This window comes from Leptodactylus fuscus, chromosome 2, assembly GCF_031893055.1.
Source record: "Leptodactylus fuscus isolate aLepFus1 chromosome 2, aLepFus1.hap2, whole genome shotgun sequence".
Classification (NCBI taxonomy): domain Eukaryota; kingdom Metazoa; phylum Chordata; class Amphibia; order Anura; family Leptodactylidae; genus Leptodactylus; species Leptodactylus fuscus.
In genome coordinates, this window is record NC_134266.1 from 220,862,667 (window position 1) to 220,880,002 (window position 17,336).

Here is a 17,336-nt window from a genome sequence, read left to right on the forward strand (position 1 = left end):
TCTGCCCACAAATAATTTGTTTTTTAATATGAAGAAATTATATTAAGGAGTCGCTTGAAGTGTGCATTACTGTCAGCTCTACTATTGTAGATCTAACACATATGGACAAAATACTTACCTGTGACCACTTCATGTCTGATCTAGTTCAATACACCATCACATAAAACATTGTTGTAACCCCATAAATTTCCACTAGGGCAGCACGGGCTCACTAAAACCAATGACGTACCTTCTGGTATAGGCCTTTCTATTAGCTGATTGTAGTACTTTTGCTCTATTTGTGTTAACAGTTTGCTGGATGGTCGCCCTCTTCGTTTCTCCGCCGCGGTGGCATTGCTCATGGGCTTGTTACACACTTGGCAAATTGTATTCACAGATGGCAGCTGAGAACCAACAGACTGATGCTTTTCATCTGCCAATCCACTGACCTGTGTAATGTGAGAAGCTGGTATCAAAAGGTTTCATGCAAGACCGATGTCTCAACCGCATCAATAACACTAGGGCTATGCAATGAAAGTTCCTCACAAATGACAGCAAGCAAAGCTCTTGAAAACATGAGGATCTGATATAGAAAGTATATTGGAAAATTATATAACATTTTATTACACTATGAGTAACCTTTACTTGCTGAAAACATAATAGCCCTTTAGGTGGTATTATATGTGATACAAAGCGGCTTCTGGTGCCAACAATGAAGATTCCCTCCCTTTCCCGCAAGTTGTAAAATAAATTCTGCCACGAAAATACCCACAGCAATTTCTTCTGTATGAACTGAGAGCTGCCACTATTTACCTCTACAAGACTACTGAAGAGATGTTCCCATGAGTGGTGAGGATCTCAATAGTTTTACCAATGAGACGCTTATCCCCTATTCTTAGAATATACAATTAATTGCAAGCGCTTCCAAGTTTTAATACTACTGCCAAAAAGCAAGGTTAGAGCTGCTTTCTTCTTGCCTTACCTACCGATTTTACTCCAATACATTGTAAGATCATACAAGTCTAAGGACATCAATCCTCATGTATTTTTTGCACCATTAAAGAATGTTCAGCTACATATTTCTTCTGTTCCCTGAGTACACCAGTGAAGGTGATGCTGCAGCTACAGAAATATTCTACCTCCGCAATAACAACCTTCATCACTCTAAAATTACCTGTATTGGCTGTGTGGTTGCAGTGAGAGATGGAGAAAGCAAGCTGTTTGACTGACAATTGGGGTTTGGGGAATTTTCAGTGCAAGGAGTCCTAAGGAGTGAGTTGAACAACCTGTTATCCTTCTCATCTGTGTCAGTAGCCCCAGGACAGGGCCCAATGTCAAATGTAGATGTCCCCTCAGTGCGATGAGGACTATTCTCTGGCGTCAACACAGTGCTGTTCATGATGGAAGTTTGACAATGTGTCAGCCATGACAGCACTGTTGTCTGGCTTATGCCCTGTTGGTTTTCAGAAGGATTTGCTTGCAAAAGGCCATTCACTGGGGCTGGTTGAGACCCAGGACACTGACAGTATTTACAATGCTCTGACTTTCGTGGTCGACCTCGAGAGCGATTAAGTGAACACAAATATTTTTCTTCTGTCCCTTCCTCCTCTTCCATCTTCACCCCAGAAAATTCCAACACTTCAGTTTGAGGAGTATCTGAAGTGTAACCTGGAAAATAACATGGTTATATCAGTATCTGGGATCTCTCCAGTACCATAGTATAGTAAGTATAAGGACAGATGCAGTATGACAAGCTGAAAAAGACCTGTAGAGAGCATCTGTTCGGCTCAGTTCACATCTGCACCCGGACTCCATACAGGGATTCCGTTCTACTATCTGCGTGAAAAATGTAGAGATAAAACGCTGCAAGCAAAGCTTTTCTCTCTGCATTTTTTGCTCTTTTTGGGCGGAAACCACGTGGACCCCATTATAGTCTAGGGGTCTGCTGGTTTCCCAAACTAACCACGTTTTTATGCAGATTAGGCTTCTGTTCGGGGACAGAAGGAAGGAGGTCCCCAAGCGGACCCCTCGAACAGAAACCCGTACACAGATGTGAACCTAGCCTCGCCTCTCTTGCACTTGTTATTTCATGAATAATAAAAATATTTCCTAAAATACAATTCTGGAGCATAACTGAAAATTATACAGAAGGAATAACAGAGGAAAGAAACAACGCAGAGTTACTACAAATTATGTTCCAGGTTAAAGGCTGAGGGACCTATAAACATGAAAGATTTTACTCCAGTCTTCCAAGGTTTTCTAGATTGATGACCACCCCTCAGGAGTACTACTAAATGACAAAATAAGTAGTAACACTGATTTTAAGTTCGAGGATAACTGCAGATTGATGGGGGTCCAAATGCTCGGACTCCCACCTATTAAAAGAACCAGAGAATTTTGCCCCATTCTGAATAGAGCAGTGGTTGGGTCAGTCTAAACTCCACTTCACATTCAATATAAGCGCTGGAGTTAGTCAAAAGCTGTACTTCGGCTATTTACAGGGCTTCCAATAAAATGAATGAAGCATTGAGAGTGCCGGCCAGAACAAACATCTATCCAAAATGGTGGACGTCATTCAAAACCCCTGGTGAGCAGAGCTGGTTGAGACGCAGGACACTCACTATTTATAATGCTCTGACTTTTGTGGTCAACCTAGTGAGCAATTAAGTGAACACAAATATTTGTTTCTGTCCTGATCTAGTGGATATGGGATAACTTGTTAATCCATTGATATGGTTTTATCATTTGGTTTGGTTTGTGAACTCACCAAAATGGTCAGTCGATCCTTCAACGAAGATGCCACCTATGTGTGGAAGCATCCAGTAGAATCTGCGGTACCTATCCTGACCCAGAGACATACAGCGAAGCCTTTGAGAACAGCTAATGATTTTCTTTCTCAGAAACATCTGACGCTGTAAAACAAGACAACAAAATGGAAACAGTGGGAATTACATACAAAAAAAACAACCTAGAAATGAATGGTAATAGTTAAGATAATCTTCCTTCAGTTTCAGTCCACAACAAGGGAGAGCATCCACCTGTCCTCTGTCATAAGACAGACTTTTATTCTACATAGTATTTTCACCCTCTCCGCCAATAGTTTGTCAGTTGTGCAAGTGCACTCACTACCTGAATGTTAGCGGAGTGCAAGTGTACCATCTAGCTTGTGCATGTGCAGAAGTGCCAAAGCATCATCAATGGATATCTCCTGGGTAAGCAAAAGGACACTAAATTTTTTTTTAAAACATATGCCACTCCCTCAAGCTCAATAAAATAATAAAACCTTTAGGGTAATCTATGGTTCAGTCAGAAGCCTTGCTGTATAGTACACATTACACTCAGTATATTAAACACTGCTACATTGTCATTGTATACAGAGAGGGAAAAAAAAAAGGTTCTAAAAAGTACCCTCTTACATAGTAGAAGGGGCAGCGTGTCCTTAGTACGTTGTATCCCGGACAAGCAGCCACTTCAGAAGAGACAACAGAAGCTGGTGCCCAGGACTGAGGTTAGCTAAGAACTACTTGACTGAGAGCGTATTAGCTGCACACAATCCAAAGACAGACTAGAAAGCCTACTGGTAGCACACAATGCCAAGAAGCATCGACCCTGCAGTTTAAACAGGATCAATACAGTACTATTATAGTTTGGGCTAAATTATTATTCATCAATTATATCACCATGTTCCACTTATAAAATAGAGGGAGACATGTCTATTAACAAATATACCATATGTAAAACTCTCACCTAATAATATTGGTAAGACACAAAATTGTTATCTGTTTGCTTATAGCAGAGATTCTGTTTTCTAACTTACCTTAGTGAGCTTTTCTATCTGTCTTTCTAGATCCAAAGAATTCACATTTGACATTTGTTCCTGCAATATAAAGAACAGGAACTCTCACTTTACATAAAATACATTGTTTATAGTCAATGGCATTACATTTCAGTCCTCGAGAAAACGTACCTTCCTCTATATATGTTATTCCTAGGCTATAATCTTAAGATAATCTCAGAATTTAACTAATAATAATACATTTTATTTATATAGCGCCAACATATTCCGCAGCGCTGTACAATTTATAGGGTTCAGATACAGACATACATAACAAAGAACGTCATTTCACACAATGGGACTGAGGGCCCTGCTCAAAAGAGCTTACAATCTATGAGGTAGAGAGGGTGACACAAGGTAGCAGGGGCGGCATTGCTTATACAGTGTTCAGACAATTTTGTGCATTAGGAATTGTGATAGGCTTGTCTGAAAAGATGCGTCTTTAGTTTGCGTTTGAAACTGTAGAAGTTGGGAGTTAATCTGATTGTCCGGGGTAGAGCATTCCAGAGAAGTGGTGCAGCTCGGGAGAAGTCTTGTATACGAGCATGGGAGGTTCTGATAATAGAGGATGTAAGTGTTAGGTCATTGAGTGAGCGGAGAGCACGGGTTGGGCGGTAGACAGAGATGAGGGAAGAAATGTAGGGAGGTGCGGCATTATGGAGAGCCTTGTGGATGAGAGTAATAACTTTATATTTTATTCTATAATGAATAGGCAGCCAATGTAGCGACTGGCACAGACCGGAGGCATCGCTGTAGCGTCTAGCCTGATAGATGAGCCTGGCCGCTGCATTCAGAATAGATTGTAGAGGAGAGAGTTTAGTGAGGGGAAGACCGATTAGTAAGGAATTACAGTAGTCAAGGCGAGAATGAATCAGAGAGACAATAAGTGTCTTTAGTGTATCTCTGGTAAGGAAAGGGCGTATTCTGGAGATGTTTTTGAGGTGGAGGTGACATGAACGTGCGAGTGATTCAATATGAGGGGTGAAGGAAAGGTCTGCGTCAAATATGACCCCAAGGCAGCGGGCATGCTGCCTAGGAGTTATAGTAAGGCCTGAGACTGCAATGGATATATCAGGGACAGATCTGTTAGATGGTGGAAACAGTAGTAGTTCAGTCTTAGAGAGATTTAGTTTCAGATAGAGCGAGGACATGATATTAGAGACAGCAGAGAGACAGTCACTGGTGTTCTGAATGAGTGCAGGGGTGATGTCACGGGAAGATGTGTATAATTGGGTGTCATCAGCATAAAGATGGTACCTGAAGCCAAATCTGGCGATGGTTTGTCCAATGGGGGCTGTGTAGAGAGAAAAGAGCAGGGGGCCGAGGACCGAGCCCTGAGGAACCCCAACAGCAAGGGAAAGAGGGGAGGAAACAGAGCCCGCAAATGATACACTGAAAGTGCGGCCTGAGAGATAAGAGGAGAACCAGGAGAGCGCAGTGTCATTGAGGCCAACTGAGCGGAGCATAGTGAGGAGAAGTTGATGGTCAACAGTGTCAAAAGCTGCAGAGAGGTCCAGAAGAATAAGAAGAGAGAAGTCACCATTGGATTTAGCCTTTAGTAGATCATTAGAGACTTTTGTGAGAGCTGTTTCAGTAGAGTGCAGAGCGCGGAAACCAGATTGTAAGGGGTCAAGCAGAGAGTTAGCAGAGAGATAACGGATTAACCGAGAATAAACCAGGCGTTCCAAAAGTTTAGAGATGAAGGGGAGGTTAGAGACGGGTCGATAGTTAGCAGCACAGGATGGGTCCAGGATGTGGAAACTTGTTCAATAGAAATCTAGTAGCCCATATAACTTGACAAAGACAAAGCCCACTTATGTTTTACAGAACATATGCACACTGGATACATTTATTAAGATGTATGTTTAATTCTTGGTTCTACCTCTTCATCGTCAGCAGGTTTCAATAAAGCAGATTCATCACCCACAGCATCCTCATTTTCTTCATTATTGCGTGTACTGCGTCTTGTCCGACACTCCTCAGTACTGTTGACTTGAAAGTCTTGTCGTCCTGTCTTCTTTCCTAATGCAAACTTCAACCTGTAAGATATTTTGATACAAGTTCAGTGGGTAAAATCAAAATGTACTTTACCATTTTCTTCATGCTTTTACATTGTAAACCATTATTAAAGGAAAAGGATATAACTGTAGGGCAGAAGTAAAGAGAAAGACCATTTTTAACTATAAAATGGCAGAAACCAGTGACTGAGCATGTGTGGCCACCAGTTCAATAGGGGAACAGCAAATTGTCAGTCAGTTTTAACAGTGACTTAAATGTCATAACTTTCTTACTAGTAAGTTTGATTTCTATTAACATGCTTTATTTTAATATTTGTCTGTGACCAAGGAAAACGTTTGTTTTTGTACCGTGTGAGCCAGTGGGTATGAAATATAAAAAAGGATGAAGGATGCATATTTATGTACAAGGGGACACATAGGGATACATCCTTCAGAAATTGTTTTTATACTATACCTGAGGAAGGGATCAGAGTTATCCCGAAAGCTCGTAATCTGTCATCATTATTAGTTAGCCATTAAAAAAAGGTATCAACTACTGAAGACTCACGTTTTTTTACTTGTCTATGACCAAGTAAACAATTCAAAATGGATGTAAAGTAAGCATGCTATCAACTATGAAAGAAAACAAATGAATAAGAAGAGAGAACACGAGAGCATTGGTAGAGTTACCTGCGAATTTTGCCCTCAATTATCCACTTGTTCTTTCTATAATTAGACATGTTCTCCAAAGTTTTATCAATTTCACTGCAGAAATAAGCAAACACTTCACGTTATAAGCGGACATTGTAAATTAAAATTGAATAAAAAATATTCTAGACATATCAATATTTTAAAGAGGACCTTTCACCATCTGGGCCACATGCAGTTTAATATACTGCTAGAAAGCAGACAGTGCGCTGAATTTAGCACACTGTTGGCTTTCATGTTCTTTGTCCCCGATGCCAATACCGTAGCTCTTCACCGGCAGAACGGTGATTCTGACAGTCAGTCAGGAACGCCCTTCCTCACAGTAGCGTCTATAGCGCTGTACTGGGGGGGGCCTTCCTCACCGCTCAGCATCATCACTGGGCGGTAAGCAACGACCGCTCTCACAGTACAGCGCTATAGATCCTACTGTGAGAAAGGGCGTTCCTGACTGACTGTCAATCACCCTTCTGACGGTGAAGAGCTACAGTACTGGAACCAATAGCTCTTCACCGGGGGCACAGAGCGGGAAAGCCGATAGCTCGTGAACTTCTTCATTCTGGAAGAAAAGAAGATGAAGGCGGGGAAGAGCGAGGACAGGAGGGTGTCGATGGAAGAAGAAAGAAAAGGAAGGCGTGACAGCAAGATGACGTCGGACAGTGCAGGATCGCCCACCGTGCACGACAGGTATGATTTACAAATATGTTTTTATGGTCTTATTTTAAAATAACATTTGTGGTGCCTGAATAGCCTTTTTAAAGGCTATTCACGCATATGTGGGGCTCTATCAGCATAATTTTGCTGATAGAGCCTCTTTAAGAAATGAAAATCAAAAAAGGAAGAGAGGTGGGACCTATTTTTTTTTTTTTATCTTTGAGTTTCTTTAAAAATGAGAACTATACTAGAATCAAAACCTCACCTGATGATCAGAGTACTGGCATTGAGCTCATCTATGAGAAAGGCGAGCACAGCTGCTTTGATGTGGGGTGGTTGCGCCTGAAATGGATGAGCGCGGAGGCTATCACAGAGCTCAATGTCACCACCATATGCCTCCAGGAAGATACGGAGTATTTCAGACACATTTTCCCTGGTTAAAGTGATTTCAGAAACTTTTTCGCCTAGGATTTTCAAAGACTGTAGATAAAAAGAAAGATTTTGTGAAGCACTTCAGCTATGTAAATCATATACATTGTTAAAAATGGAGCACAGATTTCTAAATCCATTTGATTACCTGGCAGTAAGATGGAAGCCCAGGGTCAAATAATGCAACCTTCAACAGTTTCACCAGCAAGTCTTGTACTTCCCATAAACTGTCCCCCACATTGAAGAGTCCTTCCTGCAGAGTGAAGAGGCTGGGTACTTCCTTCGTTTCATCCAATCCGAAAACTTTTCCATAAGACTGGAGGAACTCTACAGTCATTAAGCACTGATGGAAGGCACTACCAGGTAACACTACTCCTGGGACACGTGAAAAGTCTGGTAATGGCTGAAATGAAAACAGAGGTCAATAAACATTACGAATGTTTCACAACTTCTGAGGAATGTTACAGGGGTTTATAATCTTATCCTGTGGAAGTGCCATTAATGTCTTATGTCAGGCCCTTTCTTATAGTTGTTCTAGGACAGTTACGCACCTGATGATCTGGCAAACACATATCTTCAGTGGGTTTCTTCATCTCCTCCAACATAAACTGCTGGCGCTTGCGTTCTTCCAGCCGCCGCTGTTGTGCAAGCTGCTTCCTGTCTGGTTTTGGAACAGGAGGGGGAGGTGCTACTTTTTCCTTCAGTTTTCTCCTTACTTTTTTCTTAACTTCCATCTGCTCAGCTTCCTTTATCTTTTGCTCTCTCTCCTTTTCTTCTTTTTCCTTCTCTTTCTTTTCTCTTAGCTGTCAATGACAACAATGAAGCATGGATTACTCGCAGAAAAAATGAAGTTAACCACAATGAATATATTAGTAAAAAAAACATACAATTTATTGTGCTCACCACCAAATCTATACTTCAACCCAAAGAGCATGTTTATTTAAAGAGGATACTTGAAGTATAAAAAACACTTACTTTTAGTTTCTTTGCTGCTTCTTGTTTTGCTTCTTGACTTCTGGCCTTAAATATAAAAGTAGACATTTTATGAAATAAGATGATAAGACAAGGAGTTCTGACTACAGATATTAGATAGTGTTCTCTAAGTGTGGGGCATCTGTGTTTGCTAGAATTTGGTCTGTCCACATACAAGGAGTATCCTCCCTTACCTTTCCTCTTGGCTCAAGTTACCTAGAGATAAGTGGTGACCAAAAAACTTGGATGCATGGTAAGTAACACAAAAACTGAATTATTTTTTCAAGGCTGCTCATCTTGTTCCCCTTATCTCAGGATATCTCGAGCTAAGAGAAAAGGCAAGGAAGGACAGATCTGTACCCCTACTAGAAGTAAATTTTATTAAAAGCAGAAAAACCGCAGGTCACCAAAATTAGGTTATTTATTACATGCATTGCCCAATAAATTAGATAAAATTGCACATTACACAGACTACTTGGTTGGGCCAATATCACAAATTTTAATATACACATCAATTTATGAAGCATTTTTTTTTATTAAAGGGTTGTTGTCTCAGTCATATAAGAGAAATGAGGGACCCTTTGAGGTTCAGAAACAGCTAGCAAACGATATATTATTAGAGATGAGCGAACACTGTTCGGATCAGCCGATTCGAACAGCACGCTCCCATAGAAATGAACAGAAGCACCTGTGACGCTGACTTTGCCAGCGTCCGGCCGGCGTCACAGGTGTTTCCATTTATTTCTATGGGAGCGTGCTGTTCGGATCGGCTGATCCGAACAGTGTTCACTCATCTCTATATATTATATATACACACACACTGTTTATTCTATCTCAACCAGTTCCCCAAAACCTGAATAATACCTTCAAAAGTTTAATTGTATTGAAATAGTTTATTCATCTAAACACTTACCTTCCTTCTCATTTTCTTTCTTAGCTTACTCAACTGCACCTTCTCAACATCACTAAGGATATCTACATGAAAGACAGAATGAAATAAAATTAAACCAATGTGATACACACAAAGGGGTATATTTACTAATACGGTCTAGTAAGCAACATAGAAACTTAGACTTGACAACTTTAAAATGCTTCAGATTTATCACAGCAGATGATGCATCTTTAGACTGTCTAGTCTAAGTATATACTACCTATTAATCACATCTTTTTGGCACAAAATGCCACATTTTAATACACAAACCCTTGCCTGACAAAGCGCAAAACATGTCAATAAATGCAACGCAATAAATGTGATGTAAGGCATATACAATAAAGGCATTTACACCAATTTTTTCAAAAATTCCAGCAGATTTGTACTAGTAAATCTGCCCAAAAGTGATTTATAATTTTCTGTATGTTCTGTATCCTTGGATAAAATACATATCAGGGTTCAGGAACCTTCGGCACTCCAGATGGTGTGAAACCAACTCCCCACCTGCTCCATTCACTTCTAAATTAGTTCTAAGAACAGACCAATATACACATGCTGGGAGTTGTAGTTTTGCAAAAGCTGGTGTGCCGAAGGTTGCCTATTTATGATGCATATAATTGTATATATATGGATAATTTTTATAACATAAGAGATTTATACCTTGATTTTCCAGCTTCCTCAAGAGTTTAGCATCAGGTTTGCTCAGTAGGTCAATCATCTTGACTTTCGGAGGACGACCTCTTCCTCGCTTCACCTTACTTTCCTTTGCTTTAGCCTTTTCCATGTTACGAGGACGGCCCCTCTTCCCTGTGATGGCCAATATGCGGGAGGGAATTTCTTCAGAGTTCAGCAGTACCCACTTTGTGCCCTGCAGTTCAAAATAAAAGCAATTCTAAATCACGCCAATAACAATGTTTTTCTATTGTGTTTGTGCCAACCAGATATAACATATCACTGAAGTATGACTGGGTTACCTGTGATTCTAGTCATTTCCAAAAGCTGCCTCTCTAAAAATTTTGTGCAGGCATACTATGGAAAGACTTAACAGGACAGTTACCGCGGCCACTGTCTGACGCCCAATGGGTATCTTGCAAAGGTCCAACTCTTATTACTGGGACATGCACAAAATACTCACTAGGCAATAGACAGTGGCTTCCCCAGAATGCAACAGCCTCTCTCAACACTCAATATCTGAACAGGTGGGACATTAAAGATGCACAAGCCTTTAACAGGTGGCAAAACAAGGACAGTCACTGAATGAAAAAATTAACAGAAGCCAAGGATCCATTCTGAACTGGCAACAGTCCACAGACGTTTTGGAACGGTTCTTTAAAAGTATCTTGCTTAATGACAACTTTTACCACAGTGTCAATAGCTAGACCATTACTTCTTGTGACATGCCCGATGTATACAAGATACTGCTGAAGCAGCTGAAACAACTGTTAGTATACACGGTTGCTTTATTTGATGTAGTTACTCTACTGTCCAATGCAATCTTGCAGTGTAAGAGTGTATACAGGCGCACCTCTGGAGTGTGTCGCTCCTCATAGAAGTCCCCAACTGGCATTCTTGGACTAAAGCTGAAGTGCTCTCTTCTGACGTGAGGTCCGGCGTATTTAGAGAGATACTAGACAAAAGAACAAAGATGATGTTCAATGTTCACCAGAGGAGAAATACAATGTAACCAATACCCATAACATATAATGCCTCTAGAGGAATTGTGTTTTTCTATACAAAAAAAAAATTATATATATATTTACAAGTTTAAAAAGAATCCCTTTGATATTTAGGCTATATACTGAATATGGATGGTGGCAGGAGAACCCTCTTCTGATAAAATCAGCGTTACCTTAATAACCTCAGGGAACTGCTTCATTCTTTTCCCACAGGGAGCATAGTACCAGGTCTCTCCTTGCCACCGGTGACTGCCTTTCTTTATTCTAACTTCACGCTTCCACCTGCAAAACCAAGGACATGCTGTGACCACTAGGGGCAGCTACCCAACCTTTGCTGCATACAGACTTCATGTAGTTATTTTTTTTCCACACTTCACACCATGAAGCTAATGGGACTTACCCGTGGAGAAGAGGGTAACGCACTTCTTCTGGAGTAGCTATCCTTCTCCGTACTGTAGCACCTGCCAGATAAAAGCATTTTGGATCAGAACACTTTAATGCCCTCAGTCACAGACATGGAAAGTTTATGGAGGTACAGGAAATAAAGTTGTGATCATGGCGGCAGACAAATTCTATGGCTTTTCAATCACTAGGCTCCCTTTACCCTGACATGGCTGATAACTGTAACAAAAGGACTGAATTTTACTGTACAGAGAAGCTGCACGTTTAACATCATAAATGATATAAAAGGAGTTCTCCAGGGAGTGTGTCAACACTTACTTCCTCTGTGGTTTTATTTCCCCCGGGGTCATGTGATCGGTAACAGTCGCCATCTCCAGCTTCTCTCTGCTTCCTCTCCTGTGTTCACTACTTACCTGTACTATGGGGGCTAGCTCTACTATTACAACAATGGCTTCAGTCAGCCCCCATAATACAGGTAACTAGTGTTGAGGGGAGGCTGGAGGCAGAGCGAAACCAAGTTCTGTGTCTGCCCACTTGACTCAGGTTCATCACAAGTAAAATTATGCGGGAAGTAAAGATAGCGACACTCCCCAGAGGACCCCTTTAACTTATCATTACTGTAAAATATTTCACTACTACAGAAAGTAACATTTTCAGCTGTGGGTAAATACATAATGACATCCTGGCACAAAGTAAAACTAACAGATGGTATGGATGGTGTAAAGATACACCAGATTTATCATTCACATCAGCCACATTAATAAACTTGATGCATGTTATGCCCGTCTAGTCTAGTCTGTTCTGTGTAAGTGTTAGGATTGGTGAATCTGCCCTACATGTACAAATACACAGAAACCTTACATCGATGATGCCATGAAGTCTATTCCAAATGACAAGACCTAAGAACCAATTTCATTGCCAAGGACAAATGTAACACATCATAACTTAAACCACCAGTTTCTGCTAGTATATAAGGGGCAGGGATGCATGCCTACAAATGATGCCAGGATTAATATTCTACGTGCAAAATCTGGATTTTAGCACTCACTTCAAGTCAGGGGAAAAGGCAGAAACTTGTAGTGAGTGAGGGTGAGTGTCAGGTGCAAGGTGGAAGCTGCAAGTGACATAAGGAAGACAGATCACAAGCTGCTACTATCATGTCTCCCCTATACGGCCTCCACTAGAGGGTAGTTGAGCATTGCTTTATGTGATCGCCTAGTCTACCAATCATGGAGGGTCAGTGCTCTCCAAACCAAGAGAACCACACAAGACCAACACTGCACTCTTCTGCCTATTTTCCGTCTTGGACGATTTGGTGGCAAATGTTTTAACAAAACGCAAAGTGCCAAATGTCATTTTTGCAATGTGCCGGGTGTTTACTTTTAGAAAATATACGAGTAAATGAATTTATTTTCAGGTTCTCTCAAAAATGTGAAAATTTTCTTGGCAGTGAAAAGGTTAAACACACATTGGTGAGCCAAGTGGTAAACGCAAGACGACCAAATGATCTACTACACCCACTCAGCGGGATCAAAATATTCTTTACTACATGGCTGGCCACAATATTACGATCTGTCACTAAGGCATTATTCACACATGAGCATGTAACTCAGAACTCACCCTTTACTTCTCCAGGCTCCAGTTCTTCCTCTTCATGGTCAGGGACAGTACTTGCTTCGGGGGTTGTGTTATTGGTGTAAATTTCAGTCAGTGAGCTGCTCTCTACGACAGCACTGGGTTCTGCTGCTTTACTTCTTTCTGGGCTTTTTTCCATTTCACACTCTTCATCTGTAAATATATTTATGTTCAGCAAGCAAATATACAACGGCAAGGAAAAAGCTTCATGTGAACGAGCACCTGTCATCACTATTTTTGTTTTATTTGATATCAGTCTATACAGAATTTTGATCTAAGTCTTTATGGGGTGAATGCCCAAAATCTCCTGCTTCTTTTCACACAGTTTCAATTTTGGCCGCCTGCACCTGACAGGAGGGAAAACGACAAAGGGGGCCTCTGACCCTCATCATCCAGGCTTACTGAGATGGTGGGGGCCACGGAAACAACCAAACCTGCTTAGCAAAGCAGTTTCCATATTCCGACCACCCCTGTATGCCATAATGCAGCAGGACATGGATGACGGGAGACTGTACAGGTTTGTTCTATCACTTATATATTGTAATAATAATAATAATAATAATAATAATAATAATAATAATAATTCACTTTGAAATATTTTTTTATAGACATAAAATACAAAATATACCAAATTATTTAAAAAATAGTTAAAAAGTTTTTCATTTTGGTGATCATAATGTATCACCCACTGGAACACAATAGGTCTGTGTCCATGAATCATTTGTGTGTGAATAAGATCTGAAACTAATGCGCAAGACATTTGCAGGTAAAACATCTGCAACCCCTGGATCATATTTAGCTAGAGAACTGCCATCAGCGATCTATAGTGTACCTGTATATATTGTACTAAGGACAACAAATCAGATACTTCCTAAACTTGGAGAAAGTCCCTACATGATGAACAAAAGAGATGCCTATGGGCCTAAAAGCAAGATGTGGCAATACCCATTACACTTTCTGCCACTATGAGGCAGTCATGAGAGCAGGTAAAAGAAACATCTTTGACAAAATAAAAAAAAAGAAAAAAAAAAGAAAAGTCCATTCAAGTTTTAACAAATCTTGACAAATTCTTAAACTGCAACAAGGTAAGCTAGAAGATGGCGTATTTTAACCGCATTTTTACTGCTGAGATCTGGAAACTTGTATATTGTAGTAAGTATTACAGATATATATATATATATATATATATATATATAGAGGCATTTATTTTTTTCTCTCTTAACTACATATCTTGACAACTATTCACACACACAAGAAAGAATGAACAGTTCTACATCCGTGACTTTTGCACAATAACATTCTAAGAGCTGCTGCCCTTCTATAGTGTTAACATGTCCAGCTAAGACTCTGCAGCCCCCACACACACACACACACACACACACACACACACTTCACTTCAATTTGCATGACTACTTTATCCTGCATTTTCTTTGTACTATTGTTCCTTAGATAGAACTCCAGATATGTAAATTTAAGCTGTTTCCAGACACCTCTGGCAGTTGCTAATCTCCACTGAGAACAATGGCTCAGGAATGCAAAAACCAGACCCCCTCCATACACATTACACATTCCTCTGGTTTTGATTAAATCTGCAGGTTTGGCCGATATTCATCTAAGGTGTATGACTACCTTTAGCTTCTACTTTATCCTTCATATCATATTCTATATACAATTGTTCTTCAGATAGAACTTGCTGAAATATTCCTGATACAGAGTTCGCAATATACTGATAGAACCTTATGGCAAAAAGTACAATGCAGTAAAATACCTGAACCTGTTAAAGGCAATGTCTAGTAAGTACCTTGTACTCCAGAGTCTCGTAGCTCAGGAGATGCAGACACCGAACGGGATATACAAGAGTCCTTGGCTTCTTCAACCACGGGATAGAAGGCAGTGTCCGATTGTGACTGACAGCCAAAATCTTGGGATTCATCTAAAGCAGTCTCTTCATTTTGTTGCATTTCACCTTCAGTTTCCTCCACATCATTCATCATGCTGCTGACTGATTCTATTAAATACATACATGTGTGTATCAGTATCAGACAGAGATGTACAACAACTTCACATGTTAACCCTTCTACGGAAGCAAAATAAAATGTTGCATGGGATAGACAAAACAAAACCTCAATGACTGTCTCCTCTTCCCCCCCCCCCCCCCCCCAACTATCCAATGGATAAAGGTTTTGATTTGTTAACTGCACTGCTGGGGGTCTTTCCCTGACTTCAACCCATTTTCCATACTAATGGAAACCAGTTTGCCTTCACAGCTAGTCGGTTGTTCCATAGCAATAGAAAGGCTAATGCATCAGGGATATCAACACAAATTCTAAATTAAGTGTGGGTGGGGGGAGGGGTTCCACAAAAAAAAACCCCAAAGAAAATTAATTGCAAACTGCATAAAAATACGGAGGATATGAATCTTTAATCATTTTGTAAACAGGAAATATTTTCTTAAGTTTAGAAATTGCTTAAAGGGCTATCTGCTTTATAGATGTCTTATAGATAAGGAGCCGTCACTCGGTAGTTTAAGCTGGTGCCCGGAAAAGGCTTCTGACGGCCATTATATACAGTGAATGAAATTTCCGGCACTCTGAGAGCATGCTTCCAAAAATAACGTTATTCTGACAAATATATAAACGTTTCGGTCCAAATTAAAGACCTTCTTCAGTGTGTCTGAGAGAATATACAAAATATAGTAAACGTGTAAAGTGCTCTGTCCAAAACTAAATGTAAAATAAAAACAAAATAAAATAAAAAATCCAAACTAATAATATCATGCAAACATGTAATACGAGGTAACCAGTTAATGGTTATACTGTATAGAATTACAATGGAGTAGTACAAAATATGGGGGATGTCAGAGAATGCATAGCCAGAACGAGCTTCTGGTGTCAACCAATACAGCAGGGAAGGTATAAAGCACAATTAAACCATGTATATAATGAATACTGGTACAAGGACAAACAAAAACAAGTATAAGGGTAAACAAAACAAATAAATACATAACTTAGAGGATGGGTGCCCAGCTTGCTAGACAATAATGGGTAGCCTAATGTAAAATAATGTAATAACCCATACAGTCTTACCGGTAGTGGGAATTGGAATAGGAAGCCAAAGTAAATGGGATGTGGAGTCCAAATAGAGGAGTGTGAACCAGATGCCATGACAGAGTGTCTATATATAGGGGAACTAGCACCAGGAACCATCAGACCGGGAGCCACGCCCCTAGAGAGGGCGTGGCCCCAAGTCCAAGTGCCCCCAGCGACCCCTGACAACAATAGTAGGGATATAAGAAGTAAATAAGATACACTGGTGGTGTACAGTGGTTAGGTAGTGTGTACCACTTGTCAGTAGCGCTCCAGGAAAAGCTCACTCCCAGTCCGCGTACGTAAAACCAGAAGTGGGTGCGTTCCACAGTGGAACGCATAGCACTCGCAATGTGCCGCTGTTGTGAGCTGACAGCCGGCACTTGTAAGGCACAAAAGGAAGACGGGGGGGAAGCGAATGGAATAAAAAGGCGAAGAGTGGAAGGAGAATAAAAGAGGAACATAAAAAGGGGAAAAGACAAAAAGAAAAAAGGGAAAAAGGGTTGCGTTTTACTGGTTGGAGGTGCGTTCCACCATGGAAGTAGACAGAGATGGAGCTGAATGGAAAATTAAGGATAAGAATGGATGAAAATGGTAACAAGAAAGGAAGATAAAGGAAGGAGTGAAAAATAAAAAAATAGAGGCCGACAAGAATGCAAATAAAAGGAAAACCATAATAAAATGAGAAGATAAGATAAGAAAGGATAAGATAAGAAAAAGACAAAGTAATGATTGAAAACAGAAAATGAGAAGTTATATTTTGGAAGCATACTCTCAGAGTGCCGGTAATTCCATTCACTGCTTTATAGATGTCATTTTACAGCATATTAATGGTGTCTATTCCACTGTGCTCAATAGGAGAGTCAGACATCTAAATTTCTTTAAGTGAACCATGCGGCAATACTGACTGATTCCATGGCCTGCTAGCAGCAAGGTCAGCATATTATGGGTAGAAATTCATAGTGTTATCCAACCTAACCCATGTAATATCCATACAGTGGTCCCCAATTTCCTATCAGCCACAAGAGCGTGGCT

The 17,336-nt window shown here is 40.4% G+C and overlaps 1 protein-coding gene across 2 annotated transcripts in view; it reads right to left on the bottom strand.

The window, feature by feature from the left end:
• BAZ2A (bromodomain adjacent to zinc finger domain 2A) overlaps positions 1-17,336 on the bottom strand; it is an 81,590-nt gene that overhangs the window by 11,066 nt on the left and 53,188 nt on the right. For both annotated transcript variants that reach the window (XM_075265593.1, XM_075265592.1), the window contains exons 5-21: positions 15,017-15,223; positions 13,201-13,368; positions 11,579-11,639; positions 11,352-11,460; positions 11,028-11,129; positions 10,163-10,370; positions 9,485-9,546; positions 8,575-8,619; positions 8,151-8,402; positions 7,748-8,002; positions 7,436-7,650; positions 6,502-6,576; positions 5,697-5,853; positions 3,797-3,856; positions 2,747-2,891; positions 1,154-1,647; positions 230-428 (exon numbers count right to left, since the gene is read on the bottom strand). In XM_075265593.1, coding sequence (XP_075121694.1) covers positions 230-428; positions 1,154-1,647; positions 2,747-2,891; positions 3,797-3,856; positions 5,697-5,853; positions 6,502-6,576; positions 7,436-7,650; positions 7,748-8,002; positions 8,151-8,402; positions 8,575-8,619; positions 9,485-9,546; positions 10,163-10,370; positions 11,028-11,129; positions 11,352-11,460; positions 11,579-11,639; positions 13,201-13,368; positions 15,017-15,223 — 2,814 coding nt within the window. The remainder of the gene's footprint in view (positions 1-229; positions 429-1,153; positions 1,648-2,746; positions 2,892-3,796; positions 3,857-5,696; positions 5,854-6,501; positions 6,577-7,435; positions 7,651-7,747; positions 8,003-8,150; positions 8,403-8,574; positions 8,620-9,484; positions 9,547-10,162; positions 10,371-11,027; positions 11,130-11,351; positions 11,461-11,578; positions 11,640-13,200; positions 13,369-15,016; positions 15,224-17,336) is intronic.